The following is a 17,198-nucleotide window of genomic DNA, read 5'->3' on the forward strand; positions in this document are numbered from 1 at the left end:
TATTTTTTTTCTTACTATTTAGCATGTTGTTGACATTAGAGAGGAGCTGCCAGAACAAACAGCTAAAAGAATGTTGACCCTGCTTGGTATCCTTAAATACAAACCCCCAGGGAGTGTGACAGACTTGTAAGTATCCTTTTTGTCTACAAATCACAATAAAACATCCTCTACAGCTACAGCAACGACCCTTAAGTCAGTAACTGTATATTTTGGACCTCGACGACCCCAGGGGGGGTGTGTAACGCCTCGGTCCGGTGGGTGTCAGCAGAACCTCCCGCGGGTTGTGCTGCGATTGCGGAGTGAGCCAGGAGAGGGTGCAGCGCGACTGGCAGGGTCCGGATTGCACCTTCCTGCCCCAGGTTATCACCCAGCACCCTCCCTCTCCCCGTTCCTGAAGAATATGGCAGCAAAGGAAGAGTCGTTGTTGCTGGCTTTGGCTTTCAGACGTCTTGGGGCTTCCTTTAACCTTTCTCAAGGTAGAAGTGGGATCATAAACACCAAACTGGCCTCATGAGTGTTCCCTCATAACTGCACTAAGCAAATCACCAGGCAGGTAGAGAGAGGATGTCAGAATATTGCAAGTTGTTTGTTCCAAACCAGTCTGAGGTTTATTGGTGTTTTCTTTTTGTTGTTTTCACACAGGAGTGGATTTCGCCAAGGGTTGGTGACTGGAAGCAAGCCTGTAATCCATCCTCTGTTACATTGGCTTCTTCAGAGGACCAATGAACTCAAGAAAAGAGCTTACCTGGCACGTTTCTTGGTGAAATTGGAAGTGCCAGCAGAGTTCCTGCAGGATGATACAGTGGCTGACATCAACAAACAGGTACTGTTTCTTAGGAATGCCAACATTTTACATTAATTAATTAAAGTGCCAGTAGGTTGAAGAGTTACTGTTGAGATGTGTGTTCAAGTGAGGTGTATTAAGAGTGTGAGAATCCAGGGTGAGCAAAGATTTGTAATGAAAATTATATATCCTGACCACCCTGCTCCCCAAAACCCTGAAATTGTGTGTAAATAGGCAGCACTGAATTAAAAGATTTTAAGCCCATTAAGTACAGAGTACCATGTAATGTTCAGAGCCATGTTGGCCAAGACAGATTTTGATTTCTTAATTTTTAATTCTTAAAATGTTCCTCCTGTTATCTACAACATGGAGATTTTTAACTTTATAAATCACCACTTCAAATGAATATAGAAAATGTTATGACCAAAAGCCAATTGGCTCCCAATTTTCAATTGATTGTGTAGTAATTAGCACCTAATACTTGTATTAGCCTTATCCCACTTCTGCTTCAGCCATTTATTTTTTTCTGAATAAGTAAAAAATGTCTTTTTCCTAGGCTGACATTCCTACACATTATGTTCCCTCTTCTTTTGTGAACATTAAGTGTTGATTTTAGGTGGAGTGGGTGGGTTTGAAATGTAAAGCTTAAAATGAACCCAAAGCTTTGGGTTTAGATCTGTATTATCTGAGGTACATATTTATCCAGTTTTTAATCCAGTATCTAGTTTTAATCCAGTTATTTATCCATTATCTAATTTTTATCCACTTTTCCATGCCTTCCTTTCTGTAGAGTGACTTGAAAAATCAGTGGGTTTGGATGTTTGTAACTTGATTCATAGAATCATAGAATTGGCTGGGTCGGAAGGGACCTCAGAGATCATCAAGTCCAACCCTTGAACCACCGTTGCGGTTGCTAGACCATGGCACTGAGTGCCACATCCAGGCTCTTTTGAAATATCTCCAGGGACAGAGAATCCACTACTTCCCTGGGCAGCCCATTCCAATGCCTGAGCACCCTCTCCCTAAAGAAATTCTTTCTCATCTCCAACCTAAACCTCCCCTGGCACAACTTGAGACCCTGCCCTCTTGTCTTGCTGAGAGTTGCCTGGGAAAAGAGCCCAACCCCCCCCTGGCTCCAACCTCCTTTCAGGGAGTTGGAGAGAGTGATGAGGTCTCCCCTGAGCCTCCTCTTCTTTAGGCTGAACACCCCCAGCTCTCTCAGCCTCTCCTCATAGGGTCTGTGCTCGAGTCCCTTCACCAGCCTGGTTGCCTCCTTTGGACCTGCTCCAGGACCTCGATATCCTTCCTGAACTGGGGGGCCCAGAACTGGACACAGGACTTGAGGTGTGGCCTCACCAGGGCGATTTATTAACTGTACACAGCACTGTACTGAGCAAAGCTCAGTGAAGCTTGACTGAGGCTTTTATTTTTTTGTTATCACTGATGGGATTGGGTTTATAACTTGGAATAACTAAGCAGAAGTAGCAGAGAGAGAGAGAGGAATGCAGCCCTCTGTTTTTTTAATATGTCACAGTCTTAAGATGTATAAATATCCAGCTCCATTGTTTCCATTACATAAGATGTTATTTTTTGGGGGCTTACAGCAATATCACCATCTTACTAAAATAATGCCCTGCTGATTAATTCAAAACAGAAGCTGGACTAATATAGTGCCTTAATGTAATTTAAGATTACAAATATTTAGACAATAATGAAATAAAGAATTTAACCCAAAGTGTTTAGATAGGTTTGTAATAGTGAATTTTAAGAGAAAGATTTCAGACATGAGAGTCTGGAGATCTTAGAACGTGGCAAGGTTTATGGGTGTATAGAATCAAGCTCAAATGTACTTTTGTAAATTAATTAAACAAGATACTCAGAGCATTTGCCACCTTCCCAACTGTGCTGTGACTTGGACTTCAGATTGGCTGCAGTATATATAAAAAGTAAGCAATCTCAGGCATAAATCTTGCTGTCCAGTCTTTAGTGAGTTTCCCCCAGGTACTTGGAATCTTTCTTTCCACAACAGACACCTGGGTGTTCTTTGGTCATTTGAGGTATCACTCATTTTGGGTGCACATGGGGAAGTTGCAGCTTTTATTTGGTGAAAGTGAGAAATCTTCCTTCATTAGGAGCTGGAAACTGCTGTGCCCTTGTTTGAATCCTACCATTAGTCTTGAGATTTTGTGTCCCAATAAGGAAAGGATTAAACTCCCCTTTAGTTAGAAAGTGGTAGCAAATCCCCACAAAGGAAAACTGTTGGACACCAGCAATAAGAAACAGAGCTGCTCAGAGACTACCTCTAGTTCATTATTTGTTAAAGTATTTAACTTCTGTAATGCAGAAGTGATCCAATGCAGGACACTTGGGTATTTACTCCTGCTTTTTAGTAACTCAGTCTGTATTAACCAGCATGTGCTACCTTATAATAATATCTTTATTTATCATTTAATCAAGCTTTTTCTCTAATATTTTATCCTCTTCCCAGTAGCCATTCCATTGCTATTTTTTTAATTCACTACAGTTTGTCAGTGTGTGCCTGATACTGAAACAATCAGAAGTGAACAGCATTCTAGATGCTGGTTCCTCAGGTTTTGCAGAATGGAATTGCTGCTTCACTGCCCAGGGATGTGGTACCTTTGTTTGAACTGCCTTTGCTCTTGCCATTTTCTGTTCAACATCCACCCCAATTGCTCTTTACAGGAATTAAAAAATTACCTGATATTCTCCTTTTAGGTTTTTCCACCTTATTGAATGGCTGTTTCTGTGGAAATCATCTTTCCTTCTATCTCAGCTTGCATTTCTCCAAGTTGAATCTAAATTTATTTCCTAGCCATATTTCTAAACTCTTTCTGTCCCCTGTTATTTCTCTACCCACACAAACTTTCACACTGCCTCTCAGCTTAAGATTCCTGGTGGGCAATGTACTGGTGTGGAAGTAGCACACTGTCTACTTCTCTCTAACTGCTGCACTCTATAAATTAATCTCTATTACACTGAGGCCATGGTTATGCAATGTGGCAAAACTATTCCTCACATGTTGAGTCAGGTGTGGCCTTGGACTGCTTTGCTGGGTAGAGCTCAGTGCTCTTTAAATTCCAGTCCCATTGCATGTTGTTAGGTAAAGCTCTGCCTTTTGGGGGTAATAAATTTACATCTCTGAGATACACAGATTTATAGTGGGAAAGAATAATTTATATTAATATAGCATTGTCGTTTACAGATGACTTCTTGTCTTCCTCTTTTGAAAACACACTTTGTGTTACAAGGGAAGAGATGAAAATGCTAAATTGTGAAGCTCCTGACTTCTAATGAAAATTAATTCCCTGTATTTTGTTTTGGTTTTTGCATCATAAGTTGGCAAGCTTTTGTGATGAGAAAATGCTTTTAATTGTTGTTCTCACCATATTTTTATATTTACTGGCTTAGTAGTAAAGCAACAAGCTGATCTGAAAATCCTTAGACACAGAGCTCATGCTGCATGGTTTTTATTTCATTTTATAGTATGAAGAACTGATGGAAGCATTCAAAAACCTTCATAAGGAGTGTGAGCAGCTGAAAACATCTGGTTTATCTACTGCAGAAATAAGAAGGGTAAAAAAATCTGACAAAACCCCTCAACTTTGGCTTAGATGTTTTTTTGAATGAAAGCTGTGGTTTTGTGGACTCATTGCAGTGCCTGAGTCATAGAGGTCAGAGCTGGTAGGCACTGCAGCTGCCTCTGAAACTCTTCTCTGTTGGCAAACAGATTATTAAGTCCTCACTTGGGCTTAGAACTGAGCTTTCTGAAGCAGATTGGGAAGTGAGGCTGCCAAGAGTCTGTTCAGCACCATTTTCAAATATTAGAACTCTCTTTCCTCTGAATATAAACTGATCCAAAACCTTTTGCTTTACTGGTACAGGGTAATAATAATTGCAGAGGATGTTGAATGAATTAAGAGCTCAAGTCAACAAAAAAGATCCTGTAGGTGCTAAGTAAAGATATTTGCCCTGTTTCAGGAAAATATTTACAGTGGGTGCAGCTTTCCAGTAAGACATATGGACAAGTTCAGCAATTGTTGAGCTAAGGCCTAAATTTGGAGATTTTATTTCCCTTTTGCTCAGAATTATCAGTCTGGTGTCCTGCTGTTACAGGATTAAAGGAGAAGAATAATCAGATACAGGTTTTAGCACTAGAAAGTGCTTCTTTTAAACACTTTTAATATAAAAAATGGCAGCAAACATCACTGGTGTGCAACTTCTTGCAAACTTGTCTGCTAGGAAGTGGGTAATGATGGTAACTTTTAGAGCATCAGATGTTGAATCCATGCTGATTTTTGCTTGGTTGTTTCTATTTGTTTTATTTTAGAGAAACCCACCTGCTTTGAGTCTAAATATTCACACTAACACTCAAGGATGTAGATGAAGGGATATTAGCATAGAGTGGGAACTCTGGGGGAAGTTAGAGGAGAGATTGGATTCCTGAATGTTCTGATCATTTGTCAATAAATACAGCATATTCAGAGAAGAATTCTGATTTCCATATTAATTGGAGCAGATTTTAGTCCTGTCCATTTCACATTGAAATAAATGAACATTTTAAAAGCTGTTTCTTTTCTGCTTTTTAGGACATCAGTGCAATGGAAGAGGAGAAAGATCAACTCATCAAAAGAGTAGAGCGTCTTAAGAAGAGGGTAATAAGAGAAGTAACACTGTTACATTTCAGTGTCATAATCCTTGGCTTGCAACTCTGATTTTGGAATGCAAACAAGGATTAAGATAAACACACTGTGTGTCTAGGAAGGAATCAAATAACTAATTGACCTACAGGGAATCTCCCTAGGCTTTAGTCCAGAGCTTTTAAGAATCTTGACTCTAGTTCTTTGCTGTCATTTCTAAGTAGTAACATGTATGGAAAGGAAGTGCTAAGTGGGCTTGTAAGACATACAATCTCTTTAATGTATTTCTCAGCTATCTGACAGTAACATGCACTATTTATCCACTTGCTGTAGGTGGAGACAGTACAAAATCATCAACGAATGCTTGAAATAGCAAGGCAGCTTCGTTTGGAGAAAGAGAGAGAAGAATCTTTGGCTCAACAGAAACAAGAACAAAAAAATCAGGTACTGACCTAAAAGCACACCTATTAAAATAAAGAGTTACTGGCTTTTTTTTTTTTTGGTCATATATTTTAAAAGGTACATCAAGAAGAGCAGTGCAGTTTCTCCCAAGATCAGGAAATTAAATCACATTTAAAATTGAAATATTTATGTACATTTTAAGGGAAGAGGCTTGACCCTGCAAGTCAAGAACACCTCATTCAAGGCACTTGGCTGCCTCAAATGCCACTGACATCACTTAGCAGGCCTAGGAAATGTTCCATGACTTACTGTTGTAGCACCCAAAGAGGATTCTTTGTATTTATGAGCAAATGTTTCCTTAGTTTGATCTCTATCTGTGTGCATCTGCACTAAATTTTCAGGTGCTGAGCAACATAGCAACTACCTCAGTCTGTATCTGGGCATGGGAACAAAAGCAGTCAATAGGCTGCTGGGTCTTCCTTGAACCTGAGTTTAGAGATCACAAGAAAGATGAATGTGTGTCCAGCTAATTCCAGTTCTTAGTACACAGCTCTCTAAATCACAAAACCTCTGATCACCTGGGTGGTGTTTGGCAACAAGCTTCTGTGTGCTCTCAAGTTGGACAGTGGGTTGCTGTGACAACTCAGCTGTCTTGCAGCACTGCAGTGTAAGGACAGTTATCTGCTGCAATCCTCAGTCCTTTTTTCCTGATGTTCAAGCCACTCATATTTTTTCTTTAACAAATAATAACAAATAATTCTTTAACAAATTTCTGCCACAGAGAACATATTACTCCATAGTACAAGAATACTTTCCTCTGTAAACACTAGAGAATAACAAGTAAACCCAGCCCAAGTGTTGAAAATTTGTTTTGGTACATTCCCTTGTGAAACCAAGAATCACCAGGTTCTGATAGCTGCCATTTTTTATACTTGGGTTTCTTGTACTCTCTTGTTTTGGTTGTTTGAATCTCTGTTTCAAAGGAATGAGTTTGTGTCCAATTCTCTTTCAAAAGTTGTTCCATGCAGAGCAGAGACTGCAGAGAGCACAGCTCCAGCTGAAAGAAATGCATCAGGCAGTGGTGGATTCAAAACCTGAAAGTGAGTAGTAATCTGTAAAGGTTTGCACCCCTCTGTTAGAAATGAGCAGAAGCCTCTAGCAGAGAAAAACCTCTGATTTAGTTAAGTCAGCACCATGTTGCATTGTTGTGACTTTGTAATTTTACTTCAGTTTTCTTATGATGTTCATCAACCACTGAACCACAAATGGAACTAAAAGGGTACATGAATATCTTCTGTACTCAAAGGAAACTGCAGTGAATTTTATAACTGTTCCTTTTTTGCAGTAGCTGTTGGAGAGTTTATACAGCAAAGCTGTGTCAACATTTCTGTTTCAGTTCCTGGGTTTTTTTAAGGCCAATGGAAACTTGATGGGTTCAGTTCAGAGAAGCAAAGGTAGCATAATAAAAAAACAATAAATATGTCATTTAATAATTGAGATGAAAATAAAGTTAAAATACTTCATTTCCTTATCTTGAGTCCTGCTTGCAGGAGAAAAAAAAAAGTGTTTAGATGTTCTGAAGAAAAACTTGGAGTCATTACTTAAGAAAACTTGTGTTGAAATTTTGCCCAAATACTTCAGGACTGAGCTTTATAATTGCCTTCCTCCAGAGCAGTTACAAAGACACTGCCTGTGGTACTGCAATTACAGAATGCCAACTGTGTTTTTTAAATAATTGAAATTAGGTGACTGCAGTGCACAGAGCAGGATTCCATTTATTTTAAAAGCTTTGTTGGTCTACAGCTAACATAATTTTTTTTCATTTTCAAACTTCCCTTTGGCTGCAGTTTGGTACCTCAGCTGCCTTCTCATATGGGTCTAGCTTGGATGCTGACAATTCAGGGGCTGGGTGGCAGCTGTGGGTTTTCACTGGGAGTTAGAGACCTTCCCTTAAAATAACTTACCTCCAGTTTTAGTATGCCAGGTGTTTTTACTTCCAAAACAAGATAAATTATGAAAGTTGTTGTTACTGAGTAGGAGATTTTTGGTTTGTCTTATGGATTCCTGCTGCTTTGATTACTTCATCTTTTAATTAATTTAGGATGAATACTTTAAAGAAATGTAAAGGAACTCTTTAAGGAATGCAACTAATATGTATTGATGAATTAATTAACATGCAATTAACATCAGTCTGCTTTAGCTGTGCCACAATAATATGGCTTCTGGTTAGCAGAACTTTTAGAAACAGGATATTTTCCTCACATCAGGAAAAACAGTTGATTGTTATGAGATGTTTTGTAGACTCAAATTGATCCACAAGGTTTCCACATTACACTCCTGACTTGTGTAGTAACCTCAGCACTACTCAGTGTGTTCTTTAAATATAGAGAAGCAGTGACATGGTTTGGAGTTGTTTATTGTTTTTCTGTTGTTGTTCTAGATATGAATAATATTAACACTGACAAGTAGTTTGAATAATCCCTCTCCTGCTTTCTCAGCAAGGTTGACACCTTGTTGCTGTGAATCCCTCTTCTGGCACAAACACAAGTTGTTAATGCCAAGATTGGAACTGAAATTCTTGATCTCTGTCCATTTTACAGAACTTACTGTTCACATTATTGGCAGAAATGTAAAGAACTGGGTGACTAGCTTGAAAGTATTGATGTACAGAATGTGTTAAGATGATTGGTGTTAAACACTGAAATGTATAATTTGTGTACTTAACTAAGTTGATATTTAGTAATAGATTTAGAGCCCTGAGAACATCAAAGATACTGGTCAAAGAGGAACTGCTTTGTACAGATGTCTGGTTTCTGTCACTCTGAATACTTGATGAAAAATAGAAATCTAGGATGCTATTGTTTAAGTATGAATGAAAATATTAACATTTTTATTTTCCACAGAACTCTTTCCCTAAAATTTCAAGTTTAAATGATCTCCACCAACACTGCAGACCACAATTAAAGTTAGAGATGTATTTGGTAAAGGAGATTGGCTTACATGGAGCATTATTTCCATCTTTAAATTATTTTATTTATTCTAAAAGACTGACAGTAGATGCAAAGTCAGGGGTACAGAGTATTTAAGGTAACTTGATACCTTTGAGAGTACCAGTCTGGTTGGTAAGATTAATATTGCTGTGGTGGATTTTTTAGCACCATTCACTCTTAAATTGCATCCCATGTTGAAAAAACAAATTCCCCATGACTTAAAAGGATTAGAAGAAATTTATAGTAAGTTTTAAAAAGGAAATTAATCAGGGAATGAGGACCAAGTGGATGTGTTTCTAACCAGGCCATGCAGAAATCAGTCCTTGGCTCTATTTTTGTTTCGTATTCGGATCAGATCCGTGGAAGAAGATACAAAATGATCAGCAGTGCAATTATCAGGTGAAATAAAAATGAAGGAAATGCCTGAATAATGAGAAGAGCAGACTCTTCTCAGTACTCTTACCTGAGGATGGTTGAGGAAAGGGAAGTGAAAGCTTTGGTGTAAGTGAATGCCATGTGAAAGGCTGTTCTAGAGTTGGCTTTGTCATGGCCTTCCTATGTGATCTTAAACAAAGTGTTGGCAGATTATGGTCTACATAATGAGTGTTCCACTCTTCTCCTTTTTTTTTCCCCTTTCTAAAAAGATCTGTCATTGTTATAGATGGATTCTATATAGGATGCAGATAGTCTGTAGAGGGAAAGAAGGAGGAGAAGAATTAAGACTGAGCAAAAGGTGAATCAAGTTGTAGATTCATTAGCAGAATTCTGCAGAGAAATTTGCCTCTTTTCTACATGACTGAGCAAGCACTAAGAAACTCTCTCCCATCCTTCTCTTTGTAATAATAACAATAAAAAAAATCTGAATGGAAAACATGAGGAGTTGCTCTTAATAGCTCTCTGCATGTAAATACATGGTTGGCAGAACCTTGCTAAAATAACCTTAGGGCACAAGGCCAGACTTTCTGTGCAGCTTACGTGTGTGGATTTTGTAACCATAAGTCAATGCTAAAACATTAAAAACAGAAGTTATATGTGTAATGGAAAGATTTGAAGTATGCTTGCTTTTCTTTCCTCTAGCCTGGGAATTTGAAAAAAGAATGGTTTTCACTGAAAAAAAAATTTAAAGCAAGAGCTGCCCTGTGTTTTTCCTTTTTAAGGTTCTGCTAAGCAGCAGAAATAGCTCTTAGGGAGTTACTTTTCCATGTGTTGAATTGTATAGGAGAAAAAAAATATATCTAAAGTGTTGTAGGAAAGAAACAAAATCAGTCATGAGGGATGTTGACATCATCATGTCTTTCCCCATCAAGATGTCAAGTTTTAACTTGCTTCACTGCTTATTGCAGTGTCAGGAGTCACCATGATGCAGAGCCAGTCAGTGGTTAACAGAATCTGGTAGCAGCTCTAAGGTTATCTGAGAAATAAATCTAGATGATAAATGGAGATCAAGGTTCTACCCTGTGAAGTCAATAGTTCCCCACTGGCAGGAAAGCAATTGGTTAGGCCTGGCTATGCCTCAAGTTCAGTGTCATATCTACAACAAATTGTTCAGGCATTTAGGTTTTTATAAAGAAACTGAAGTACAAGAAATAAGGTATAGGCTGTATGTGCATACACATATATATTTTGCTACTAAAGGGAAAACAAGGAATCAGTGTGGTGAAATAAAAATATTAATGTTTAATATAAGAATAATTTAACTGAAATATCTTTGATTTGCACACCAGAGATCTTGGTTATAAATATTAAACTGGGAGTTGCATTCTAGTCAGTTGTGAGGTGATATTCAGCTCACAGGGTATGTGGGAAGCTCTGCTGCATTTGCAGAGGAGGTAGATTTCTGGAGAGCCATTAAAAATGTACCTCCTGCCCAGCTCTGTCGTGGGCTGAGGAAGATTGGAATTGATTTCTTCTGGAAGAAGGAAGTGGGAATTCTCTCTCTCTCTATGTTCAGGAGTGTTTCTTAGGATTTGCTGTAATGCCAAGAACATAATGGCCATTGCATGTGTAGAGAACCCCAGATACCATTCTGAAACCAGTCCTGGTGCCATTTAGGTTGCACAAGATCAAGAACCTTTCCATGAAGAGGAGAAGATGATGTGATAGTGTTGTTTTTCTGAAACACAGAAATCAACCAACCAAACTGCTGGAGAAGAGGAATTCCTGCTCATTTTTAGTTTGTGGTGACTTGACTTTGCTAGCAGCACTGCTCTCCCTTGGGTTTGTTTTCTTTCTTTTAGTTCTTGAGAAAGCCTAATAATGACTTATTTCCTCTCTGGCAGTTAAGCCAAGTACCTTTCCTTTCAGTCTGAGCTGGGAGCAGGGGATGAGGAGGATCTAGCAGTACAATATTTCTAGAATAGTCCTGAAACCAAACTCTTCTTCGTACAAGAAAAAAATAGTGTGCTATTTACAGAGAGGCAATTTATAAGTGTTCCAGCAATGTAAAAGACCTTTCAGTTCTGCACTTTTTGAAGACTTTTTTGATGCCAAATTGGAATAAAATTTTATTTTAAGGGAGAGTTTCCAAGGCTATACATGAGCTAGGCCAAATTAAGATTTTTGAACAGATAAAGGAATCACAGAGAGATTACTTCTGTCTGTAGATAAAGTAATGCACACAAAGCAATGACTTAAGCAATCTGTGGGTAGAACCAACTACAGGATCTTTGCTCCACTGCTCCTGCCAGGAAGTTTCAAGGGATACAAACTGCAAAAAACCTGAGCAGTTCAGCATAGCTGTGACATGCTTTGCTGCCCCTGCACTTGAGAACCAAAGTCTAGCTCTTAGCTTTGAACATTTCAGAAGAATGTCATTCATCTCACAAAAAAGTTACAGTAGAATCCAGTGTCTTGGTGAGTGTCAGACACCCACAGGGTTAATGGTGTTCTGTACAGTGCTCCATGGTGAATTCTGCATCTGACTGAGCTCAAGTTTCATGTCAGAAGAGTTTCACTTGTTTATTGATTAAAAGAATCTGTTGAGTAGTTCATAGTTATGTATTAGTGATACAAATGGATAATAATATATTACATTGTTTAACATCCAGATTAAGAATCTAAATCAAGTTCCTACCTGTTTCTTTGAGTGTTGAAAAGAAGACAGAAATGCTGTGCTGTTGTTATTGTAATCTGCTGCTAAGTAGTTTGATGTGTTGGTGAAATCAAACTTAATTATCTGCTGTGCTTAGGTTTAATGAAGAAATTAGAAGAGGAGATAAATTTCAATTCATACCTGGTTACTGAAAAAATACCTAGAGAGATTGAAAATAAGAAGAATTCAGAATATCTCTTACAAAGGGTGGTTGCAGAGCCAGCCATGAGTCAGTCTGATCTCAGTGAAATTGAAGCTAAGGTAAGCTGACCAAGGTCACACTTCATTTGTATTCTGTAGCATAGTCTGAGGTTCTTGTGCACTGTGGTCTTGTCCTTACTTTATGTCCTTGAGATATTGTTTAAGTTACAAAGGAATGTCCCATCTCTTGGAAAAGAAAAGATCTGTTAATCCCTAAATGCAAACTCTCAGATAAGTTTGGTTTTTTTTTTAAAAAAAACAACCACTAAACAAATAAAAACAAACCAACCCCAAACCAAATCCCAGGCCCAACCCTATTGTTAAATGTTAAATTTAGAAAATTGTGTCAGCAGTTTGCAATGGTCTGAGCTTAAAGAAATGCTTTTAAAAAGAGTTTGTGGATCAGACAAGAATCAGCCTTCAAGTGTCATCAAGAGTACAGTCTTATTTTAAGGTTAAGACTACTTCTTACAAAAGTAAAACCAGTGACAGCCCACAGTAAGTTTGGATCCTGATGGTTACTTAAGTATCACAGAATTATTAAACTGTAGATTAGGTCTGAAATATTAAACCAGCTCTGTGATTCAGCCACTGTTTTCCTAATTTATTCTAATCAAAACAATATTTGTGGTTGCAGTTATTTCTTGTAGGCATGGTTGAAGTCCTGTTTTGCACCTTTCTTTTCCAAGAGTTGTTGGGTTTTGGCAATATTTTAAAAACCTTCAAGCTTGTTTCCTTTTCTATCCCTCCATAAGTTAACCTTTTACTTTGTTATATTTTGGAAGCATGTTCCTCTTAATAAAAACATGTCTTATATTTAGCTGTTATCACAGCATGGCCTTAGACAGCATTTTTTTTTTCAAAGTCAGCCTTCTGTTATCACAGTGTCTTAAAAAGGAGATGAATTGCATTAAGCAAATATCCTGTAATATATATTTTAGTATTTTATAATGTATACATTTTTTCATCTATAAAACAAGAGTCTATTAACAGCAGGGAATTCTTATGCTGCCTTCAACTTCAGGCCTGTTCTAACTTTTGTGAAGGAATAGAATTTACAGGAGATTTTTTTTCCCAGGTGTTGGAGTATTTTTAGTCCTATTGAATAGTTTATTTGAAATAATTTTCTAGGTACACAGATATTGCTCATAGAGTAATGAATGTAAATGAGTAATGAAGTAAAAAATGTTAGAGCAATGCCTGCATTGCTGTCCCTGCATTAGTTTTGACTTCATTGGATTTCAGCACATATTTACCCTACTTGCTTATCAGCACTCATCTTGTTAGCAGAGAATTAAAGGAAGGTTGCTAGGGCTGTGGTTTCCATGGATGATGATGAGAGCCTCAGCTTAGCATTAAGTCAGGACTGGAAAAGCTGCAGGCAGTGCACTGGGGTGAGTGGTGCTGAGTTTTCAGGTGCAGTGGGCTCTAAAGCTCCAGCTGGAAGGAAGATCAGCAATTTGAGATTATGGGCAAACAAGTGCAGGAGAAAGAAGGTCCCACAGAGCTGGAATATGATGGTCTGTGACTCTCTGAAGTATGGATGAAATTTGGTAGCACTTAGTCTTTATTTGCTCCCCTTCTGATAAACAGTTAAGAGAAAAGAGATTTAATGACTACAGATAAAATTACATTTTTCACAGTGTCTGACATCAGCTTTTTCTCTGTCTGAACCAATTCACATGCTTTTCCCCTCCAAACACAGCAGTTTACTTCATTTTCAGGGCCAATGTCATGCTTCTGCCTTATCATAAAGGCACAGAACTGGATATCAGAAATGAGAGCCTCTTCCTGACCAGTAGTTAATGACTCACAGAGTGTTCTGTGTTTGTTTCTCTATTTAAAAAATGGAATTAGCTGGATTGTAAGTCTGGTTTGCAAAGCAGTTATTTCTTGGAGAAGACAAAGAAATAAAGCTGCATCTCCTTAGTTTTCTACTCTGTCTTGCAGATAATGGAGGTACGTACAGAAATTAATCAGCTTACTGAGAAAAGAATGATGAAGCATGAGCCAGCTGAGAGTAAATTTTCCATGTATCGCCAGCAGGTAAGAAGGAACAAACCCTTTTTAAGCAGTAGAGCAATTTCAGCCACTAATTGTTCTACACACTGCTTTCTTCCCCCTTTGTTTAGCATAAATCAATAGAAATACATAATAACAGAGGGCAAACAGGAGATAAGTAGCTGTTGACCATACTCTGTTTAGGGCTGAGTCAGACAATTGCTGTCAGTGATGTTTGTATTGACTGCTGTCCTGAGGCTGTTCAGTGTTGGCCTTCAGCTGCATCACAGGAATTCTGGAAGGATCATTCTAAAGGAGCTGTTTTGGTAAAGCTCCAGCTGTGGATAGATTCTTAAAGGGCAGCACATGGGCTGAGGGCTGCAGACAGACCTGGAGGCAAGGCTTGATTTCAGCTACAGCCCTTGCTTGGCTTTGACCACAAGCTTTTTCCTGGTAATCTATTAAGAAGGTATTCTTTGAGTTTTCATCTTAAAGCTGTAAAATAGCTTTTCTATAAAGCAGGCTGTCTGGTCTAGTCTTAGTAAATTAACAAGTTATCAAAAAGATTTATAAACCCTGAGGTTTTTCAGGGCTTACACAGAAATGTGATTTCTTTTCCAGGCAACCTGTACCACTGCTAATTTTATTGAAGATTTTAATGATGATGCTAATGGTGATGGTTTGAAAAATAAAAAGACTTCACTCAAATGGATCAGGGGGAGTTAAAAAAAAGTGATAAAATGTATAATACCATTCAATCACATAGGCAACATGAAACACATCATTTTGTAAGAGATGCAAAGGGCTCATATCAAAGACCAACTGGCTTGTGATATAATTCTGTTCAGTGGAGGAACCACTCCAGGAGCTGAGGTTGAAAACCTCATCAAAGGGCTGAGATACTACCCCAGCAGAATTCTGTTAGATATATTTTTGGAAATAAAGCTGGTCCTTTTTAGCCTAGTGGGAGAAAGCTGGTGTGTGTGAGTGTGTGTGTGTTGCTTCATTTTTTCTTAAGTTTTCCTTTTTATATGAACAAACCAACTGTGCATCCAAATGCATGCACATGCAAATAAATTAATGTGTTATTTTAAAATGTTTTTAAATAGTACCCTGTGGCAAGATAAAAATGCTTTTGTTTTTTCCTGAACTGATGTAAACTTATGTTTCCAAATCTGTTAAGATTCTGGTCAAATGTTATGTCCTATTAAATATTCTGCCTTATATAAAGTATTATTTTTTCAAACACTTCATCTTCTAGACTTAAAAAAACCCCCATAATAATCTGTAATTACACTCTTTCTATACTGTATTGTTCTGTTCATCATCTTCTAGCTATTTGCCAAGATTTGGTGGCTTGGTTCTGCTGTTAGTATAACATATTTCTGTAGGTTGGAGTAGGCTGGAGTTATAAAAATCTGTATTATGACATTTGTGAAATCTTGGATAACTTTCCAGTTAAGCCATGTTGGTTTATCTTACATATGCACAAAAAGGGACTAAGTACAAGAAACAGAGCAACTAAAATGCTTACTTTTTCCCTCTGAAAAAACTGAGGTGAAGAAATGGAAATCTAAAATATAACACAGATCAGAATGAGTCTGGGAAAAAAAAAGGGTATTCTGGAAATCTTGGCCCTGCTGCAGGAAGTTGGGAGTCTGCAATCAGCTTCAATGAAGCTGTGGTTTAACCCACTGTACAGAATGAGTAATCAATGCTTTTTGCTTTGCTCTGAGACCTGCTCACACTTCCTAATGCAAATCATTTGCTGACAGTCCCAATGTGGTTTCAGTGGTGCAATGCCTGAAGTCTAATGGGTTGGATCTTACTAACAATTAACAAGGTAATTTTTCCTTCACTTACCCATGTGCATTTTTAATGAGCACACAGGCATCCATAATTTCCAGGAGAAAGGAAGCCAAGGCAGAAGAACTTCAGGCTGCTAAGGAAGAGCTGTCCAGCACAGAGAAACAGATGATGCAGAAGAGCAACCAGGCCCAGGAGTTGGGAGGCTCTGAAGTTCCGAGGGGGGATGAGGTATGCAATATCAGGAAGAGGAAATCTCTAAGTGACAAATGATTTGTGTTAATTTGCAATTTCCTTTTGACTTTTTACATGGCAATAATTGCTTTTAGAAAATCTTATGCAGCTTTATAGTGCATTGTCAAATGATAAGGTCTTAGCATTGCAACAGATTGGCCTCTGTTTTGTTTTTTTAGTGCACAATTTTTGGCATTGAATCCCCATATTAACACATTTGAAGACTTTTTCTTTTTTTAATGTGCAGATGGTGCAATGCTGTCCAGTGCTTTCAACTGCCTTCCAATATTTATACTGCATCAGTGTTTGATTTGTAGCTATTTTCACATTATTAATCTAAATTACTCACATTGTACCTAATTGGTGTATGAGGACTTAATGCTGGGCTGTCTTAATAATCTAGACTCTGAGTCAAAATGATGTCAGTATCATCACATTGGTATGATGGTAAATAACTAATTACAGAGATCAACAAGACCTAGGGGATTAGGAGTTCAAGTGGTAAATCATGTGGATTCATTTTATTATTTTATGTGTAAAATCTGTGTTAGTGTTGATTTTCTGTGACCTGTGATCAGAAAGCATAATACCAGCACTTACCAGAAATGCAGTTAGTCCTGTCATATTAATTACCCACAAAGTTTTTTACTTCAAAAAAATTGCAGACCCTCCTGAAGTTTATCTGCAAGCCAGATTAGAGTGGCACAACCAGCAGAGCTCAGGCAAAGTTCTATTTGAAGCTGTACTTATCAAAGAAGATTTTTCTTCTTTCAGAGTTTGCAGAGAATAAGGCTGCTGCAGCTGGGTACTGGTTTGTCAGCAAAATTAATTGACTTTTCTTAAGACAGTAATTTTTCTCAGTTTGGAAAAAGTCTGCTAAGTGTTCTTACAGGCAAAGTCACTAAAGCAAGGAGTATTTTTGCTGCATCATTCTCTGAGTTAATAGATCTTCTCATCCCCTCACATATTGCCATTATTTATCAAGAATAACACTCTTCACTTTGTTTGTTTCTGTGCTTTTTTTGCACAGC

At 38.0% G+C, this 17,198-nt stretch overlaps 1 protein-coding gene across 1 annotated transcript in view; it reads left to right on the top strand.

Moving 5' to 3' along the window:
- The window catches only part of IFT81 (intraflagellar transport 81), a 37,436-nt gene that overhangs the window by 1,267 nt on the left and 18,971 nt on the right, over positions 1 to 17,198 (top strand). The window contains exons 3-11 of the mRNA XM_030460447.1: positions 23 to 126; positions 643 to 823; positions 4,289 to 4,378; positions 5,392 to 5,457; positions 5,776 to 5,886; positions 6,860 to 6,944; positions 12,023 to 12,186; positions 14,077 to 14,172; positions 16,018 to 16,164. Of these exons, the coding sequence (XP_030316307.1) occupies positions 23 to 126; positions 643 to 823; positions 4,289 to 4,378; positions 5,392 to 5,457; positions 5,776 to 5,886; positions 6,860 to 6,944; positions 12,023 to 12,186; positions 14,077 to 14,172; positions 16,018 to 16,164 (1,044 nt within the window). The remainder of the gene's footprint in view (positions 1 to 22; positions 127 to 642; positions 824 to 4,288; positions 4,379 to 5,391; positions 5,458 to 5,775; positions 5,887 to 6,859; positions 6,945 to 12,022; positions 12,187 to 14,076; positions 14,173 to 16,017; positions 16,165 to 17,198) is intronic.

Source organism: Calypte anna, chromosome 15 (assembly GCF_003957555.1).
Source record: "Calypte anna isolate BGI_N300 chromosome 15, bCalAnn1_v1.p, whole genome shotgun sequence".
NCBI classification, from domain to species: domain Eukaryota; kingdom Metazoa; phylum Chordata; class Aves; order Apodiformes; family Trochilidae; genus Calypte; species Calypte anna.